Source organism: Dromaius novaehollandiae, chromosome 4, assembly GCF_036370855.1.
Source record: "Dromaius novaehollandiae isolate bDroNov1 chromosome 4, bDroNov1.hap1, whole genome shotgun sequence".
Lineage (NCBI taxonomy): Eukaryota > Metazoa > Chordata > Aves > Casuariiformes > Dromaiidae > Dromaius > Dromaius novaehollandiae.
In genome coordinates this window covers 82,077,926-82,094,226 of record NC_088101.1, presented here as the reverse complement: position 1 = coordinate 82,094,226, position 16,301 = coordinate 82,077,926, and the positions used below count along the sequence as shown (strand labels likewise).

The 16,301-nt window shown below is 40.7% G+C and overlaps 2 protein-coding genes across 3 annotated transcripts in view; one reads left to right on the top strand and one right to left on the bottom strand.

Annotated features, from left to right (window-relative positions):
* EIF2AK3 (eukaryotic translation initiation factor 2 alpha kinase 3) overlaps positions 1-11,699 on the top strand; it is a 46,229-nt gene extending 34,530 nt beyond the window's left edge. The window contains exons 12-17 of the mRNA XM_026112686.2: positions 46-195; positions 1,106-1,880; positions 6,273-6,440; positions 6,998-7,099; positions 9,303-9,365; positions 10,490-11,699. Of these exons, the coding sequence (XP_025968471.2) occupies positions 46-195; positions 1,106-1,880; positions 6,273-6,440; positions 6,998-7,099; positions 9,303-9,365; positions 10,490-10,666 (1,435 nt within the window). The 3' untranslated portion in view covers positions 10,667-11,699. The remainder of the gene's footprint in view (positions 1-45; positions 196-1,105; positions 1,881-6,272; positions 6,441-6,997; positions 7,100-9,302; positions 9,366-10,489) is intronic.
* Positions 1-16,301, bottom strand: part of LOC112990752 (octopamine receptor-like) — a 34,109-nt gene that overhangs the window by 5,778 nt on the left and 12,030 nt on the right. Inside the window, exon 5 of one of the 2 annotated variants that reach the window (XM_026112687.2) lies at positions 13,068-15,737. In XM_026112687.2, the coding sequence (XP_025968472.2) occupies positions 15,065-15,737 (673 nt within the window). In that variant the 3' untranslated portion in view covers positions 13,068-15,064. Of the gene's footprint in view, positions 1-13,067; positions 15,738-16,301 lie in introns of those variants that run through there. The other variant, XM_026112691.2, reaches the window with a different exon arrangement.

Sequence of the window (16,301 nt, the reverse complement as noted above, 5' to 3'; positions counted from 1 at the left end):
GTGACCTTGTCCTTTTATTTTCCTCCTACTCACCCAAAACCCTAGGGAGCTGGCTCGTGAAAAGGTGATGCGAGAAGTTAAGGCATTAGCTAAACTTGAACACCCAGGTATTGTTCGATATTTCAATGCATGGCTGGAAGCTCCACCTGAGAGATGGCAGGAGAAGATGGATGAACAGTGGTTAAAAGATGAAAGGTAACTCATTTATGACGAGATGAAATTTTTGTAACAATTGAATGTGAAGTTATTCATCAACAGAATGAGAGAACTGGTAGACTATCCAGGAAGATGGAGAGACCAGTCAGGAAAGAGAGAATTGATTATTAAGGACCTGTTAAGGTCCTTCTTTAGGGTGGGGAATGTCCTATAGTTCTTCATTTAACTTTTCTGTTTGAATCTTTAGGTGGGTAGAAGACTGGGACATTGTTACTGAGATTTGGTATTTCTGTCTTCTTTGTTCCTTGTTACTGCTGTCCTCCCCCTGTTTGTTGTCTTGGTTTAGGTCGGTGATTTACAAAGCTTGGTAGAACTAGGTTAAAAATGGAAAATGAGGTAAAGGAGAAGATTAAGAGGGTGGTAAAAGTAAGGAAAAAGTGTATATATGTTAGCAGCAGTTAAAGGTGTCAAGGAAGGAATGAGGCCTAGTATGAGACTATTCAGTGGTCTCATAATAACATCTTAAAATGCCTAAGAATTTTTAGAATACATTGACCTTTATATTTCAGGCACCAAATTAACATTTCACAGCTCTAACTCTTCCAACATTGCAATAAATGTTCTGAAGAAGTGAATGTTTTTGAGCTGATTGCACATAGGGAGGCAGGCAGTAGAGCTTGCTAAATTTTCCTTTATTATTCATGAGATACTTAGCACAACCCATTTATCTCAATGAGAAAACATAATCCTCACTGAGAAAAATGGATGTTGAATCCTGATTATTAGTGATTCCCACACTCAAAGTTATTTGCTATTATGATGGGATACTTTCTGTTCTCAAAGGAAGCAGTTGTTAAAACCTAGTCTTCTGAAAACTCATTTATGATGGGGTGAAGTTCTGTAGTATTCATCTCTAGTTTTCTTCTTTTCTTTTCTTTTCTTTTCTTAGCACTGATTGGCCACTCAGTTCTCCTAGTCCAATGGATGTTCCATCATTTAAGATTAGAACAGAGCCATTCCCTACAAAAGAACACATTAAAGTTATTGCCACTTCATCGGAAAGGGTAAGATCCTTCTCCATGGGGATATCCTGTGGCCAGTCTGATTCATCAGGAAGCCAGTTTTCTCCTCTGGAATTTTCTGCCACGGACAACAGGGACTTGCACCAGTCAGAAGACCCACTGTTAAACCTTCAGGACAGTGTTCTTACTGGCTGTGATGTGGAAGACAGTACTATCAACAATACCAAGTTGGGTCACTCCTTTGAAATTTGCCCTCCAGCTATTCCTGTTTTACACCTGAGGGAAGGGACCTCTTCTTCAATTGTGTTTGAGGATTCTGGGTGCGGAAATGCTTCCAGTAAGGAAGATAAAATTGATGTTTCACATGATGAAAGTGTTTCTGAGGATAAGCCAACAAGTACGAAAGAGTCCAGTAACAGGAAATCTGCTTCAGGAAGTCCCCTCTCAATTTCTCCACCAAGGCCAACAAGTTTAAGCCTGGATCTTTCTAAAAATACTGCAGAAAAAGTCAAACCCACCTCTCCAAAAGTGTATCTTTACATCCAGATGCAGCTCTGCAGGAAAGAGAACCTTAAAGACTGGATGAGCAGAAGATGCATGATAGAGGAGAGGGAAAGGACAGAGTGTCTGCAGATATTTCTGCAGATAGCTGAAGCGGTTGACTTTCTGCATAGCAAAGGATTAATGCACAGGGATCTCAAGGTTTGTATTGATAGCGTATTGCAGGAAATGTTCTCTCTGTTGGCATGATCATCACTGAATGCCTGAACTTTCCAAATTCTAGTTGTAACTGTAATCATTAGCTGCGTCCTTTTGATAAATATTTTCTAGTTTACTGCTGTGAGATTGTCTTCGGAGCTATGGTAACTTGAATTATCTGTGCCCAAATTATCACACACAAGTCTCTGGTACTGTAAAATTCCTGAAGTGCGTGGACTGATTCAAATGGCAGCACAGAGTAGCTGGCCCTGTAGTGCATTACTATGTTGAGGGTCAGCAACGGCACATTTGACTGCCCCTCAGCTCAATTTTAGGTTACAGGTAACCTTTTTTTTTAATATGTGGGGCTAATATGGCATTGGAGACAAACCCTGCTGAGATAGTTGACAGTATCAGTTACCTCAGAATGGGTGTTACAAAAGCTAAGTTAATGTTTTTACAATAATTTGGAAGCACAGTGCTCCAGGAAATAAACATTAATCATTTATTATTACAATTAAAGTCTTTCTACATCAAGACTACTTGTACATGGCACAGGTCTGCTGCATTTGTTATGGTATTTTTAATTCTGGTTTATACTTTTACAGATTTGTTCATTGCTAAGCTGTAGGGCAAAGAAAGCCTCTAGTATGAAACCTCTTCTGCTGTTTGGTGTGAACCAGATAATTCTGTTATTTTTCTCCTTCCTCTTTCTGTAGTAATAGTGCCTAAGAGTAGCAGTGTTAGTCACGCTTACAGAAATTAAAAGTAAAGTATTAGTACTCTAGGATTGAAATGTAAACTGTTCCACAGTTGAATTCCTGAGTCAGTGCTGACTATCATAATGCAGCTGTTCTGAAGGATGCATAATCTTTTTAATGTGTGATAACGTGCAGCATGTTAAGACTGGTAACGAGTGCTGTACAGCATGGGAAAGTTGTTTGTTCTTAGCTCTGGCATTTGAGATAACTGAAATAGGAGTAACTTACTGTTTTTATACCTTTTGTTCCATTTGCTTCCAATCCTATGTTAGTGCCTAATCTTACTGAAACTTAGCACTGGAAGTGTCACTGTTACCAAGTACCAAAATTTAGATAGAGTCACGATGAAGTTAGTCTTATGATAACAATCTGTGAGAATTGGAGTCCTTTACTTTTACCAAATGGTAGAGAGGCAGTTCCTGTTTCTGTTTGCTTATTCGGGGAGGCATTAATATCTACCTCAGTGGAGTAAATACTGAAATGTTAATAACTGTTGTTGGAGCTCCTCAGATGGTAATCATTTGGTGTCAGTAGAGAAAAAAGATAAAAATACCATCTCAGACATGCCTGTTAAAAGGGAAATAAGAGTTTGAGTTCAATAACACTAAAAGAATATGCCAAAGTTAGAAAAACTTATCACATATCCAAGTATTTTCTTTTCTCATCAGCATTAAGCAATTATCTTGAGCCAGCTATCTGAAAATCTTTAGTGCTTGAGAAACCTACCAGACAAGTAATTTAACCCATATATTAATATGTTACTAGACATGTTAATTAATAACATTTCTTAACAATACAGTCACTTGTAACTCTGCAGAGTCTTCACTGGGGTCACTGTTTGGCAAAGCTTTGTAGATCTTGGCTTAAAGCTACATTGGTGTCAGTCAGCAGTTACGTAGAGTTTTGCTGGAATGTCTTAAAAGTTCAGTGTTGGCAGGAAGATGAACAAGATGTTTTTTTGTTTACTTATTATAAACAATTTGGAAAGGATCTCTCTGAATGAACAACTTCCATGCTTCAGAAAACTTCATATGCATGTATAGACATTATTCTTGGATCCTAGAGGTTTATTTGTCTATTATTTGTTAATTTGGTCAAAACAACAGCTAGTGGATTTAATTTTTTCTGTTTTCAGAAGCTCCTTGGAAAAGATCCCATTTAATTTTGTGTCAGCACTAATAAGCAAACAATCTGTGAATCTGGTTTTCCTCTGCTAACAGCTAGCTAGCTCTACTGTAGCAGTTCTTGTTCTCACTGGCACTAGTGAGAACTGGTTGGACCTATTTGAAAATAGGTTTGCATGTGTACATATTGAAAGGTTCAAAGATCCTTTAAAATGGATTATTAAATTATCAGTGCACATTGAGATATATTCATTAGGCTCCCACTAATCAGAGGTACCTTAATGACAAGATGGTAGGAATTCAGGCAAGCAGGTAAGCAAGTGAATAGGTTGCACTTCCAATTCTTTGAAAAAGAGTGAAACAATTATGTCTATCAAGTCGATTGGCTGTTATTCCCAGGATAAGCTGTCAGCCGTGCTTTGACAGCTCAAAAGAAATGATGGGTCCTATCAAATGAGATATCAAAGGATCGAAAAAACAGTCTTTAGTTAGGTTTTGCAGCATTAATTGAATTGAACAGCAGTCTTCCAGATGTGTCAGTGACATCCTTCATTTATGTGAAAAACTGGGAATTTTTACTCTGATCAAAGAATCTGAAGTTTCTTTGTGCACAAGACAAGATAACTAAACTAGAAGTTGGTTGTACTCTTCTGATTTAAATCACAATTGTGTGCATCTACCTTAGTCTTACCCTTTCAGAGTGTGTTCTTGCTGGCTGTTTTTTGCTGAGGGTTTGCAAGGGTGGGGAGTTCCACTCTCCTAATCTGTAGAAACTATAGGCAAGGCTAGGCCAGTCAGAGACAATCTCTGTTCTGTTTTCAGCCAGACAGGTAAGTGAAATAAAACTTTCTGTTAAGGCCTGGAAGAGTTTGTTTTCTCTGTGAAGCAAGATGCATCTTCTTGATTTCTGTGTTTGCTGGAGGAGGAGTGGAATGGAGATGAAGGCTGTAGCCTCTAAATCCCTCCTGGGGAAGTTTGTCTTGAGCATTACAATTCTGCGTTAAAAGATTTTTGATAACCGCTCCAAGAAGAGTGTGCATGCAGTCAGAGGGTGGGTGGCATATACATGCTTCAGAGATAACCTGAAGCTGCTGTGGGTTTACAGGGTAGCAGCTTTTGTGCACTAAATGAGCTGTGACTCCAAATGCTATGACATTCATTACAGGAAAATACTGTAGGAGATAAGAGCTGGTGCAGAAGGCCTGTGCTTTAGAGACAGGATGTGGGTGCTGAGAGCCAGCGAGTTGTATCTAACTATTTCTACAGTGCTTATCTCAGAGCTGTCTGGGCATTTTACTTGCTTAAAGAATAACAAGCCTTTTTTCTGCCTTGTTTCTCTCTCACACAGCAGGTTTGTCTTTAACTGGGAAAGTTAGATGGACTTTGGAAGAGGTCATCCTTGTAGTCCTTTAATCTTGTTCAAAAATACTGCCCTGTATCTGCCTTCTCCTATTGCGGGCTTTATGTCAACAAAGCGTGTATCACGTTCTCCCAGCCTTGAATGTCGAGGAGCTCAGAGAGGACTTCACTTGCCCCATGCTGGCTGTGTCTTTATCGCTCCTACGCCCTTTCCCCACACGTAATCCTGCTGCTTCTCTCCTGCGGAAGCAGTCTGTTCGTCCCCCAGAACTGTGCCTGTATCTTTATTTGTAACAGAAGTGGAGCAGTCATAGTTCAAAGAAATAATCATTCATTTTTGCACGTGGTAGTAGGTCAGCCAGAATGCAACACAGACATCTCCGTGAGCAGCAAACGGATACCTATCACTAGCAAGGGGGCACCCCTGAACACTTCTTTATGAGCTTCCTTCAATTTCAGTCTCCATTATCAATAGTTCAAAGCAAAGACGGTGGTATCTGGCAAGCAAGCTACAGCAGAGTTAAGCTTAAAGCAGAGTTAAGCCAGAGCATCACTGTTGCTGCTCTTGTGAATTGCAAAGTTAATAAACTTTTAATTCTGTTGGGTAGAGACACTATTCCCAGTTAAACTTAAGCAGTACCAGTCGAAAAGCAGACCTCGTTCCCAGACTTCCAGTATAGCTGTAATTTAACGTTAAGATGGTGAGCTTTGTGCCACTTAAAAATTTTGTGGATACATTTAGCACTCAGAGATCAGAATAAAAGGCTAAGAGTCAGAACTCCAGCATCAGATGTGAATTTTTCATATATTTGATGGAGAGTTGGGTAACTTGTCTGTGCTGCTATTTCCCACAGCTGTTTCCTTTTGCATATGTTCCTTAGCAGACATCCGTAGTGTCAGTAAACCTCTGCTGGACGGCAAGAGAATGAGCAGTCTGGGATTCAAGAAGGGAGACTAGTTAATGCGGAATAATTCTCTTTTCCTGCATAGCTGAGGTTCTTAGCCTGTTCTGCTAATCTGATCTTTAATTAGCAATTTTTAGCCTTGACAGCATGGCTTATCTGAATTAGAACAAAATGCTGTACCTATTGAGACACAGACTTGTTTGTTACTTACAGGGTTTTTTTTTTTTCACCTGATTGTTTTTTCAGCCTTCCAATATATTTTTCACAATGGATGACATAGTGAAGGTTGGGGATTTTGGACTGGTAACTGCTATGGACCAAGATGAGGAGGAGGAATCAGTACTTACGCCGATGCCAGCTTACGCCAGACATACAGGACAAGTAGGGACAAAACTCTACATGAGCCCGGAACAGGTTAGTGTTCTCTGTTCTGGCAGGGCACAGATGTGTGAATTTCCAGGAGCTCAAAGATCAGGCACTCTTTCTGGATAGTAACTTGTTGCAGTCACGTTACTTAAATTCTTTTATTGTAACCATCAAGGTAAAGTTCTGACCTAAATTGAATTCCAACATTATTTTTAATATATATATTTATCACAGCAAAAAGTGTTTGGCTAATGATTTCTACTTAGATGCATTAATTAATCTTTCTCTTAATGTTATGAGAAAAATAATGAGTTCAAGTTAAATAAGAAAGGACGCACTGTGGTACATGAGATTTAAGCTGAAACACTTTACCTGGCAGTTGGATCTGCAAAGGGGAGCTGATGATCAGGAGCTTAATTGGTTCATGTTCCCTTGGTGAGGTTGGACCATGTGCCCAGAGGCTGACAGAGCACCTGCCCTGTAGTTTTTAGCTCTGCACAGAACTAATCACTTCCGTGGGTTGACTGATTGGGGTTTGATTGCATTGTGTGTCATTCCATGCAGTAAGGAGTTTGATTGACCTAACCCTAATTTTGGATTTTCAGATCTATGGGAACACCTATTCGCACAAAGTGGATATCTTTTCTTTGGGACTGATTCTCTTTGAGCTGCTTTACCCGTTCAGCACACAGATGGAGAGGGTCAGGGTAGGTATGGTGTTGCACCACAGATTATCTGCGGTTTGATCATTTGTTTAAAATACCTGTTCACTTGGTAAAGCATTTGCAAGAGGTTCTTCTTGGCTTTAGTTTTGAAATTAGAAGCACAGCTTCTTTATCAGCTTTGTACAGACCTCCCAAATCACAGGAATGAATTGCAGTCTTGCTAATGTGTGCAATCGAATTGAGGCCCTAATTTCATTACAAATCTCCTCTGTTGTCAAGCCAAGTAATAGAAACTATTGAACTACAATATCCAAGATCTCAAGCAACAAATACACTTGTGACTTCAAGCCTATCAGTTTGTTTTTCATTCAAGAGTTGGACCCATCCTGTGCATTTTTGCCATTCCTTCCTCCTTTTGCATCTCCAGTGCTTTGTCACTCAAAACACTTACTGGAAGTTGCTGTCGTCTTTCCTATAGTGAGTCTTGGCTGTGAGTCTTGCTCATCTTAAAGCACCATCTTCCCAGTAACAAAATGACCTCTCATTGCATCAGCTGTGAATTTGGGGGGGGGGGGGGGTTGATGGTGCATTATTATTCCTCCCTCCTTCAAAATACATGTGAGATCCATCTTTCCCATCAGAAACAAGTACATACAGAAGAACAAGGGCTACAGCCAGTTTTTCTTCTTGTACATGGTGATCAGTGACCTATGCATGAAAGAGGAGAGAATTGCTATAACTTGTATTTGTCACTAGGATATGTTTGGTGTGTTTAAATTCTCATGTGAGGACAGATTGTTTTTAGCAGAGATGTAAAAGCAGCTTGAACAAAACCATGAAATCGGCCCAACCAAGTGCTTCACCTTGGCTGGTGTTGCATTCTTCTGCTGAAAACCTTCTAGCTTTTTATGACACAAAGGAGCATATTCTAGAGAAAGACTGACAGTTGCTTAACTTGAAATTTCCCTAAATAAAAATAATTTTCCTGGGATGCATACCCCATGAAGAGCTTTCCTTGATCATCAAGATCTTATGCAGCAGTGACTACAAGAGCTTTACCCTTCCAATTTCTGTCCTGAATAAGGAAGCAAAGCAAGTAATCAAGAAAATGAATCCTAAATTTGTTTAGCTCAAACTCCCAAGAATTTTTCTTTCATAAGGAAGAAAAATGCTCTGCCTGACCAGGTAGCCCAGCAAATCCTAGGAGTCTGTGATGAAGAGCAGAAAAATTCCCAGAGGAGAAATGCAAGAGGCCTGCCTCTGTCTCAGGCTGTTAGTGGTTAGTCTGTGGCACTGCAGATTATTTTCAAATCAGATGTTTGAAAACAGATCAGAATGCGGACTAAATTGGTTAAAAAAAAAAAAAAAAAAGAGAGAGAGACCAGGTTTTTTTGAAGCCGTTCATTGACACAAAGCTCAATTTCATCTTGCTCAGAAGCGTGACTGTTAGTTAGTCATCACTGCAATGATAGGTTTACGCTCTCAGTGGAGTAATAGTGGATTGACTTTGTTTTAACTTCAGAATTCTTATATTTCATGCTCAATTTTTTGCAAAAGGGGATACTTCTTAAAGGAAGCAAAGTGCTAAATAATGTCTTTCTGTGCCAGAAGCATGCCAAAGTGGGTCATGGGTTGCTGGAAATTACAGAATTGAAATTCATAAGGTAGCCTGCTGCAAATTGTGTAGCTGAACATGGGAAATACTGTCACTAGATGGAGCCAATGGGCTTGTTATGAAATGAACAGTGACAAATGGAGAGCAGTTACATTGTATGGACGCACAAATAGGCCATTTGAACTGCTTTCAAAACTGCTAATAGATCTGTTCATCAGTCCATAAACATCAGATAAAGATTGGTGCTTACATTGTTAGGACAGAGCCAGTCATTTTGTCTGTCTTAATACTGGTATAGAAGATCTTGGGGATTACAGGTGGTATGCAGCTCTGTTGACCTTATTGAGCCAAAGTGGAAAAGTGCAAGTTTGTGTATCTGGATGGTTTAAAATTGCAGAATCAGAGCTCTTGTAACATGATTTCTAGTGCAGACTGTATACATAGGGAAACAGCAATTTGTACATTTAAGTATGTTGTGATTTGAACCACCAAAGTGATAATTAAAAACAAGCCTTTCCTTCATCAGGCTGATTTGTTTGCATAGTTTCCGTATTTTTAAAAAATAATAAAATAATACTGTTGGAGAATGGTATTTTGGAAGAGTTAAGTGTTTTTCTTAATATTTTACAGACCTTAAGTGATGTCAGAAATTTGAAGTTTCCATCATTGTTCACTCAGAAATATGCACAAGAGGTAAGCATATCTGATGCTAATAATTCTAGCTTTTTTTCTGATTTACTTTCCAATTGTTTTGCAAGTAAAAATGCAAAAGTTTTAGCTTTCATGTTTTTAAGATGCATTTCTCTGTCCAGGTATTTTACTATGCTTCAAAATTACGGTGTTATAATGTGGGATTGGACCAGATGATGTCCAGAGGTCCCTTCCAACCTCAACCATTCTGTGATTCTGTGCATGCTGATATTTTTGTCACACAGTTTAACTGCAGTAACTGTGCAGTATTATCTGGCTTTCCTTTGTCATTTGATGTCATTCACTTCACGTAGATCCTGACATGATTTCTTGCAACAAGCCCATATTCACAAAGTGCAGAGAGTTCTAGACAGGCAAAGTGGAGACTGTAGGCAGCATCGTGGCTGTATGGGGTCTAGCTCCAGAAACTGGATTTTGCAAGTGGAAAAAATACTCGTATTAGTCAGATCTTTAAAGTGATACAACTTCAGATAAAGAGGAGGTGATGTACAAAACCGCTCTGAGGAAAAGCTGAGATGCTTCCAGGTTTTCGTGGTGGTTTCAACCCAGGAGTTCAGAGACCAGCCTTTGTTGCTTTACAGCTGCAGGCTGACTGAGGGAATGTGCTGTGCTCTGCTGTGGCAGGACACTCTATTTCTCACTCCAGGAGATGTTTTGAAAAGTGCTTTTGGTGATAAAATTTGACGCAAATCTTCAAACTACCTATATATTTCAAGGAAGACTCCTAACTCACCCTACAAAACTAGTACATGTGGTGGCTTAAACCTGATGCTAAAAATTACCCATAAGTTAAATTTCACATAAGATTTTTAAATTCTTATGATTGCAAATAATGTAAAGGTTTTATAACTCCATTGAACTTTGGGTCAGATTTGATCTGCCAAGTAGAGTGTAGTCCTTGATAATAAAGATAGTTTAGTGGATGCACAATGTTCAAGCGTTTAATACGCTTCTAAATGTTGTGCTAAAGCACTAATACCCAAATTATTAAGAAAGCACTTGGGGACATTTTCCAGTTGTTCATAAGGCAACAGTTAAAGTCAGAACACTAAAGAAGAAGGAATTTATGAATTGGTTCATGTAGCACATCTCATCTTTTCTTTTAGTACACCATGGTAAAGGACATGCTCTCTCCAAGTCCCACTGAAAGACCAGAGGCTGCAGTGATCATAGAAAATCCTGTATTTGAAGACCTGGAACTCCCAGCAAAACCAGTGCTTAGACAGAGATCACGGACAATGAGTTTATCAGGAAATAAGCATTCAAGACAACCAAGCAAATAATTATCCTCAGGATCACTTCTTCCACTCGACAGGCTTTAAAGGGATTGTTCAGCAGAAGGATCCTGTGTTGCAGAATGTCTATCTTGGAAATAGTTTACTTAAACTTTTTTTTCCACGTTTAATGTATAAGATGTGTTGGACAGATTTTGGTTTACTTTGACAGCCAACAGAAGGCAGTAACTACACTTTTCACATTCCATTTTTCTTACCTTAACTCTTCTAGGTGGATGGGTCCAGCTACTGTGCTTACCAATTTTGTGCTCCATTATCTTTTGTTTGGGTTTATTGGTTTTTTTTTTTTTTTTTTTTTTTGAAGCTTGTAAATGTCAGCTTGCTGGGTGAGTGAGAGATCTGTAACATGTAAATAGAATTAAAATACTGTATTTTTATAGTGCAAATTACAGTCTCTAAGCCTAGTGAGTATATATCCAGATCACTTGCTCTTTGGTGAAATGAAGATGATTTTGAGAGAAACTATGACTCCATTTTTGTCCCTGGTGGGTAAACTGGAAATCTGCACTATTTTTAAAGCAAAAAAGTACCACACCTGTACATACAGTCACTCTCCATAGTCAGTCATTAGAGGAAATTGTTTCGTATTTCCGCACTATAGTAGATCTTAGGGAATGCATTTTATACTGATAAACCTGTAGAAAAGGAAAAGGAACTTTTTGCCATGAAAAAGGGTTTATAGACAATGGTTGGAAGAGCCATAGTAAAAAATATGTATGAAAATGTTGTGATTCTGACAATTTAAACCTAATGAAGTCATACGTGTCCTATGTAATCTTGTAGATTTGTACTTTTAAAAAAAATCAACCGGTAGGCATTTGTTGTAATCTGCTAATTTAACTGCCTAATACCATGCTTTTATTTCTTATTGTAAATATGTTAATTTTTATTTATAAAATACAGAATCAATCCATTTGGGTTGGTGGTGTACAGAATGCACTTGCTATAATTGTTGGGTGCATTAATTATTGTGACTTCTTTCAAGTCTAAATGATTTAATAAACTTTTTTATTAAAAAATATAGAGTAGTTGCTTCTGTTCAAAACCTGCATCGGTGCATGCTGCAGATGGCAGCCTTGTGCAGTCAGAACAGAACAGAAAAGAGAATTTCTCTAACATGCTTTGCCTTCCTATCTCAGACTTGCCGTAGTGCATATGATATGTAAAGATGAATATATATGCCACTTCAAAGCAAGATACTATCTGAAGAAGGGGAGAACTGAGCTCTCAAAAGCTTAGGTGTGGATTTTGAAGGCTTGGACGTAATCTCAAGTGTTAACAGAAGGGGAAGAAGGGATAATTTTTACACTGTTAAAACTGTTGCATAAATGCATTTTTCTGTTCTACAGTAATTTACGAGCTTAAATTTTTGGAGTTGTAATCTTTGAAATCAGTTCCTTAAAAGGAAGCCAGAGTCGGGTCCTTTAGGGGATGACTGCACTGTGGTATGACACTACAACTGGCAATTCAACAAGCTGGCACTCTGCAGCTTCATGATAAGGCAAAAGTGGATTACACTTTTGGGAAAGGATGCTTCTCTGTGATATGGAACACCCACCCGGCTTAGAAACCCAGAGCTGTCATTCCATCAGCTCCAGGACTGTTTTACTAGCTCTTCAGAACCAGGCTACCTGCACTGGAGCACCTACCACAACCTTTTCCTTGTCTGAGTCAGATTATTACTATTCTGTACCCCCTCATTCCTTCCCTATCTCTCTGCAGGAGCTCTTCTTCCCAGCTATGGTCAACTCAGATGATTGAAGACCCCAAGGCATTTGTCTAATGTGTGTCCTCTCTGTTAACATGCTGGACTGGAAAGCAGTGAAGGGCAGGTTTTCCTCAGGATAACTACATATGTACAATAGCTGCAATGGTCTGTGCTACCTCTGTGCTTGAGGTCCCACTATTTACATAGGCCAGTTTACAGCCCTGTTGGCAGGAACATCTGATGTTTCATTCACCAGTTAGTTAATTTATGAGCAGCTGTGGGAAATTTAGAAAACAACTGCCAGGCTGCCTCAGGTCTCTTGGCTTCCTGTGGCCATGGAAAATCAGTGTCTGCCTTTCTGCCAACTTCTTTTTTGCCAAGGGATGCCCAAACACAGACTACCACAGCTGCCAGCCTGCAGCCCTGCAAAAGGGAGTTCTGGTCTCGGGCTCTTCTACACCATGTAGTCCTGAACCGTTGCAATGCAGAGTACGGTGCCTGTACCTCTGCCCCCTCCACCTGACAGCCCAGATGGCTCTTGGGGCTAGAACCCAATTCCTTGTCCTGTTTATGAAAATGAATTGGCTGTCAGGAGCAAGGATCCTGCCTAGTCCACCCTTGGGCCCATTTAGTCTAGATGCTCCCCAACCCGAATCAGGATCACGAGGTTATTCTCCTTACACCTTCCAGGTATTTATTGGTGTTGAAGGAGCTAGGAGAGCCGACACTCCATGAAGAGGCATCTGCCAGGAGTTCTAGTGCTGGAACAACCATGCATCAGGGCTGTTTCCTCTCCTGAAGACCCAGGTTCTCAAGGAGCAAGGACTTTGGCCTCTTTGTGTCTGTCTTCAGTCGCTGAGGTACTTCAGGCAGTGGCTTCTTGCTTCCTGCTACACCTTTTTAGGTTCTGTCCTAGCCTCCATGTAACCATTGTGCTGAAAGTGGGAAGGACTCAGGCCTTTGACTAACTTGTTCCTCTTTTCTTAATAAAGTGACATTCTTCACCCTTCCAAGTGCCTCACTCCAGGGTTTTAGCATTACATGTTAGCCAGGGTATCGTTCTGCTGTGTGCTTTGCTGCCCAGGCTGCAGCAGCCTTGCCTGGCCTGCGTCAGCAAGCTAGCACTCAGAACACATTGACCAGAAAAAGCTGTTCTAGAAACCATCCTTGAAGTGTTTCATGTCCTCAGAAGAGCGATGCAAGAGGAGGCTCTCAGTGCAGTGACTCTCACATGTAAACCAGCCTCAGCCTGCACTGAAATGTGCAGTGGGGGCAGCGATGGCTGTGATCTGAGCACTCGCATGACTCTGCTACAGAAAAATCTGTGTTCCTGAAGTTTTCTGAGCTACTTCTGGCAGTTCAGCTCCTGCTTTTGCCCTGTGTCAGATACCTGCAGCGATGCTCAGGTGCAGTCCTGCCTTTCCAGTGTCATCCTGTGGTTGCTCCACAGCCCTCCTCCAGGGAACCAGTGCTGTAGAGCTGCTGTTTAAAGTCCAGTGAAGCACTTGGGAATGATAAGAATAATCATGTTCCTGTATTAGTTTGAAACAGGCTGACCAGATACGTACATTCATGACTTGTCCTTCTACACTTTCTGCTTGAAGTCCATACACTGTTGCTGGGATTTTAATGGAAGGATATTTATCATCCTTTTTTATGGCTGTATGGTCCAGCAATATTCTTTATGGTTACACTCAGAGCATCAATGTATAGACACCACAGTACAAAAAAATACGCTTAAGAAGTAACACTTCTTCACATCTGCTGTTTGGCTAGTGTCAGTCACCTGTAACCCCCTATTGAGCTCCTTGGGCAGCTGGTACTCTGGAGAAATGTTCCAGCAAGCCTTGCTCATCTCCGGTGGTCTAAGACATAAGGTTCCTTAACAGAATAAATAAGGACTAAGGAGACTTGTCATAGATAATTCACAGAAAACACCACTGAAGCAATGGTCTTAGATTTTACAAAGGCATCCATGCACATAGAGTATTTCTCCTGCTCATTCCTGCCTGATGCTGAACTAATCTTGTATGTCAAACACCAAGTCTGAAACTTGAAAGCACTAAGTCCCCATATATTTCAGAAGCAAGCACGTTAGTTAAACCCTGTGCAGACAGCCCAGACTGCTGACAGCACAAGCTCTCAGCACATACTGACTTTATATAGGAGTTAACTCTGGTCTTTGACCACATCCCGCCAATGCCCAGTCACAGACTAACACAAGTGGATCTATTAAAATTCGTCAAACTTGTGGTGTAAGTTACAAGATGAGAGCTACAGTGACCTCATAAGAAAAAATACTGTCCCAGCTTCCGTTGTAGGAGATCACCAGGCTATGAACAGAGTGACAAGTTCACATTATCAAACTGATTTTTTTTTTTTTTTCCAGCATGAAGTTTGAATTCATCTTAGGAAATAGTCATTTAAAAAAAAAAAAAATCAGTAGCAACACAGTAATTAGCTTCATTAGTTATAATAAATTGCACCAAAATAGCAAAGTTCCTCATTCATAAAACCATGGAAGATGAAGAAATATCTTGTAGTATGCCCCCAGCTGTAATAAACATTCCAGCCCTATTCCAGCCTCTCCTTCTCCTATTTTCCTACCCATTACTCTTCCATTCGAATGTGCTCCTGCACTGTACACACCACAACCTCCAGCAACTGATTCTGAATCCCTATTGCTTGGGTTTGCCCTTCAGAGTGCTGCTAGGCACCGGCACACTATATTCCAAGTCTGGAGCAGTCTTGGAAAACGTGGCAATTGAAACCATGTCTTCTCCAATGTCCACCTGAGACCTGTGCCTGCAAATGAGCAGCTTCTTCAGGGCCCGCTGGAAGTCCCGGTTCAGGAAAGCATAGAGCATTGGGTTGATAGTGGAGTTGCAATAACCTAACCAAGTGATGATCTTGAAGGTGTCAACCAAGACCGTGCTAGTGGAATCAGCACCTTTGGCAGCTAGCCAAACATTCAGGACAAAGTACGGCAGCCAGCACAGCACAAAGACAGAAATGATAATGCTAATGGTCCGCGTGGCTTTGTTCTCCAGCTGCAGGTGGTTCTGCCGCTTGCTGTTGGGGTGGTAGTGAATCTCCAGAGTCTGGGACATGATCCGCGTGGCCTTGAGCCGTGAAGCTCGGTAGATGAAGAAATACATGCTGCACATGACCATAAAGGGGACAAAAAATGCAAGGGCAGAAGCTACAATGGCGAAAATCCAGTTGGTGACAAAGATGCATTCTCTGCCTGCATCGAAATCTACCCCAGGAATCTCGTTCCAGCCTTGCATGACGGGAAGGAAGGAAATGAGAGAAGAGTATACCCAAACCATGCAGGTCATTACAATGCATCTGCAAGAGAAAAGAGATCGGGGAGGGGAGAGAGGGTCTGAGTTATTCTGAGATGAAAACCTCCAGTACAATTCAATCCCCATGGTAACCCTTGTGGGATATCACTCAACAACAGTCCCAGAGGGTTTTGAGAAGTGGCAGAGCAGAGAGAAAGCTGAGATACAGCAAGTCCATATGTGAATGTCCCTAATGACTTGGTACTTTGGATCTGTGGTTACAGAATGGCCCAGATCAGAATAAGGGATGCTCAGAGCTGGCTGGAAAAACAGGAAGAATAATGGTTTTACAGAGGGTTTTTGTTAATATTCAAAACCATAACACGTAGACTTTTCTAATCAGTTCCAGCATTAATGTCTGATTACTATGTCATCCTCTAAGGATCCTACCCGCAAGAGGGGTGGAGCTGATGGATGCTGTAGATGCTCAGCATCACGGCAGCATTTGCTCTGCGTCGTGTGTGCTGCACAGCCCCCTCCCCATTTTGTGTGCGCTCTGCAAATCGTACACTGCAGGAGCTGCAGCTGGGAAAAAAGACAGTCCTGAAAGAGCCTGAACCCACCTTGC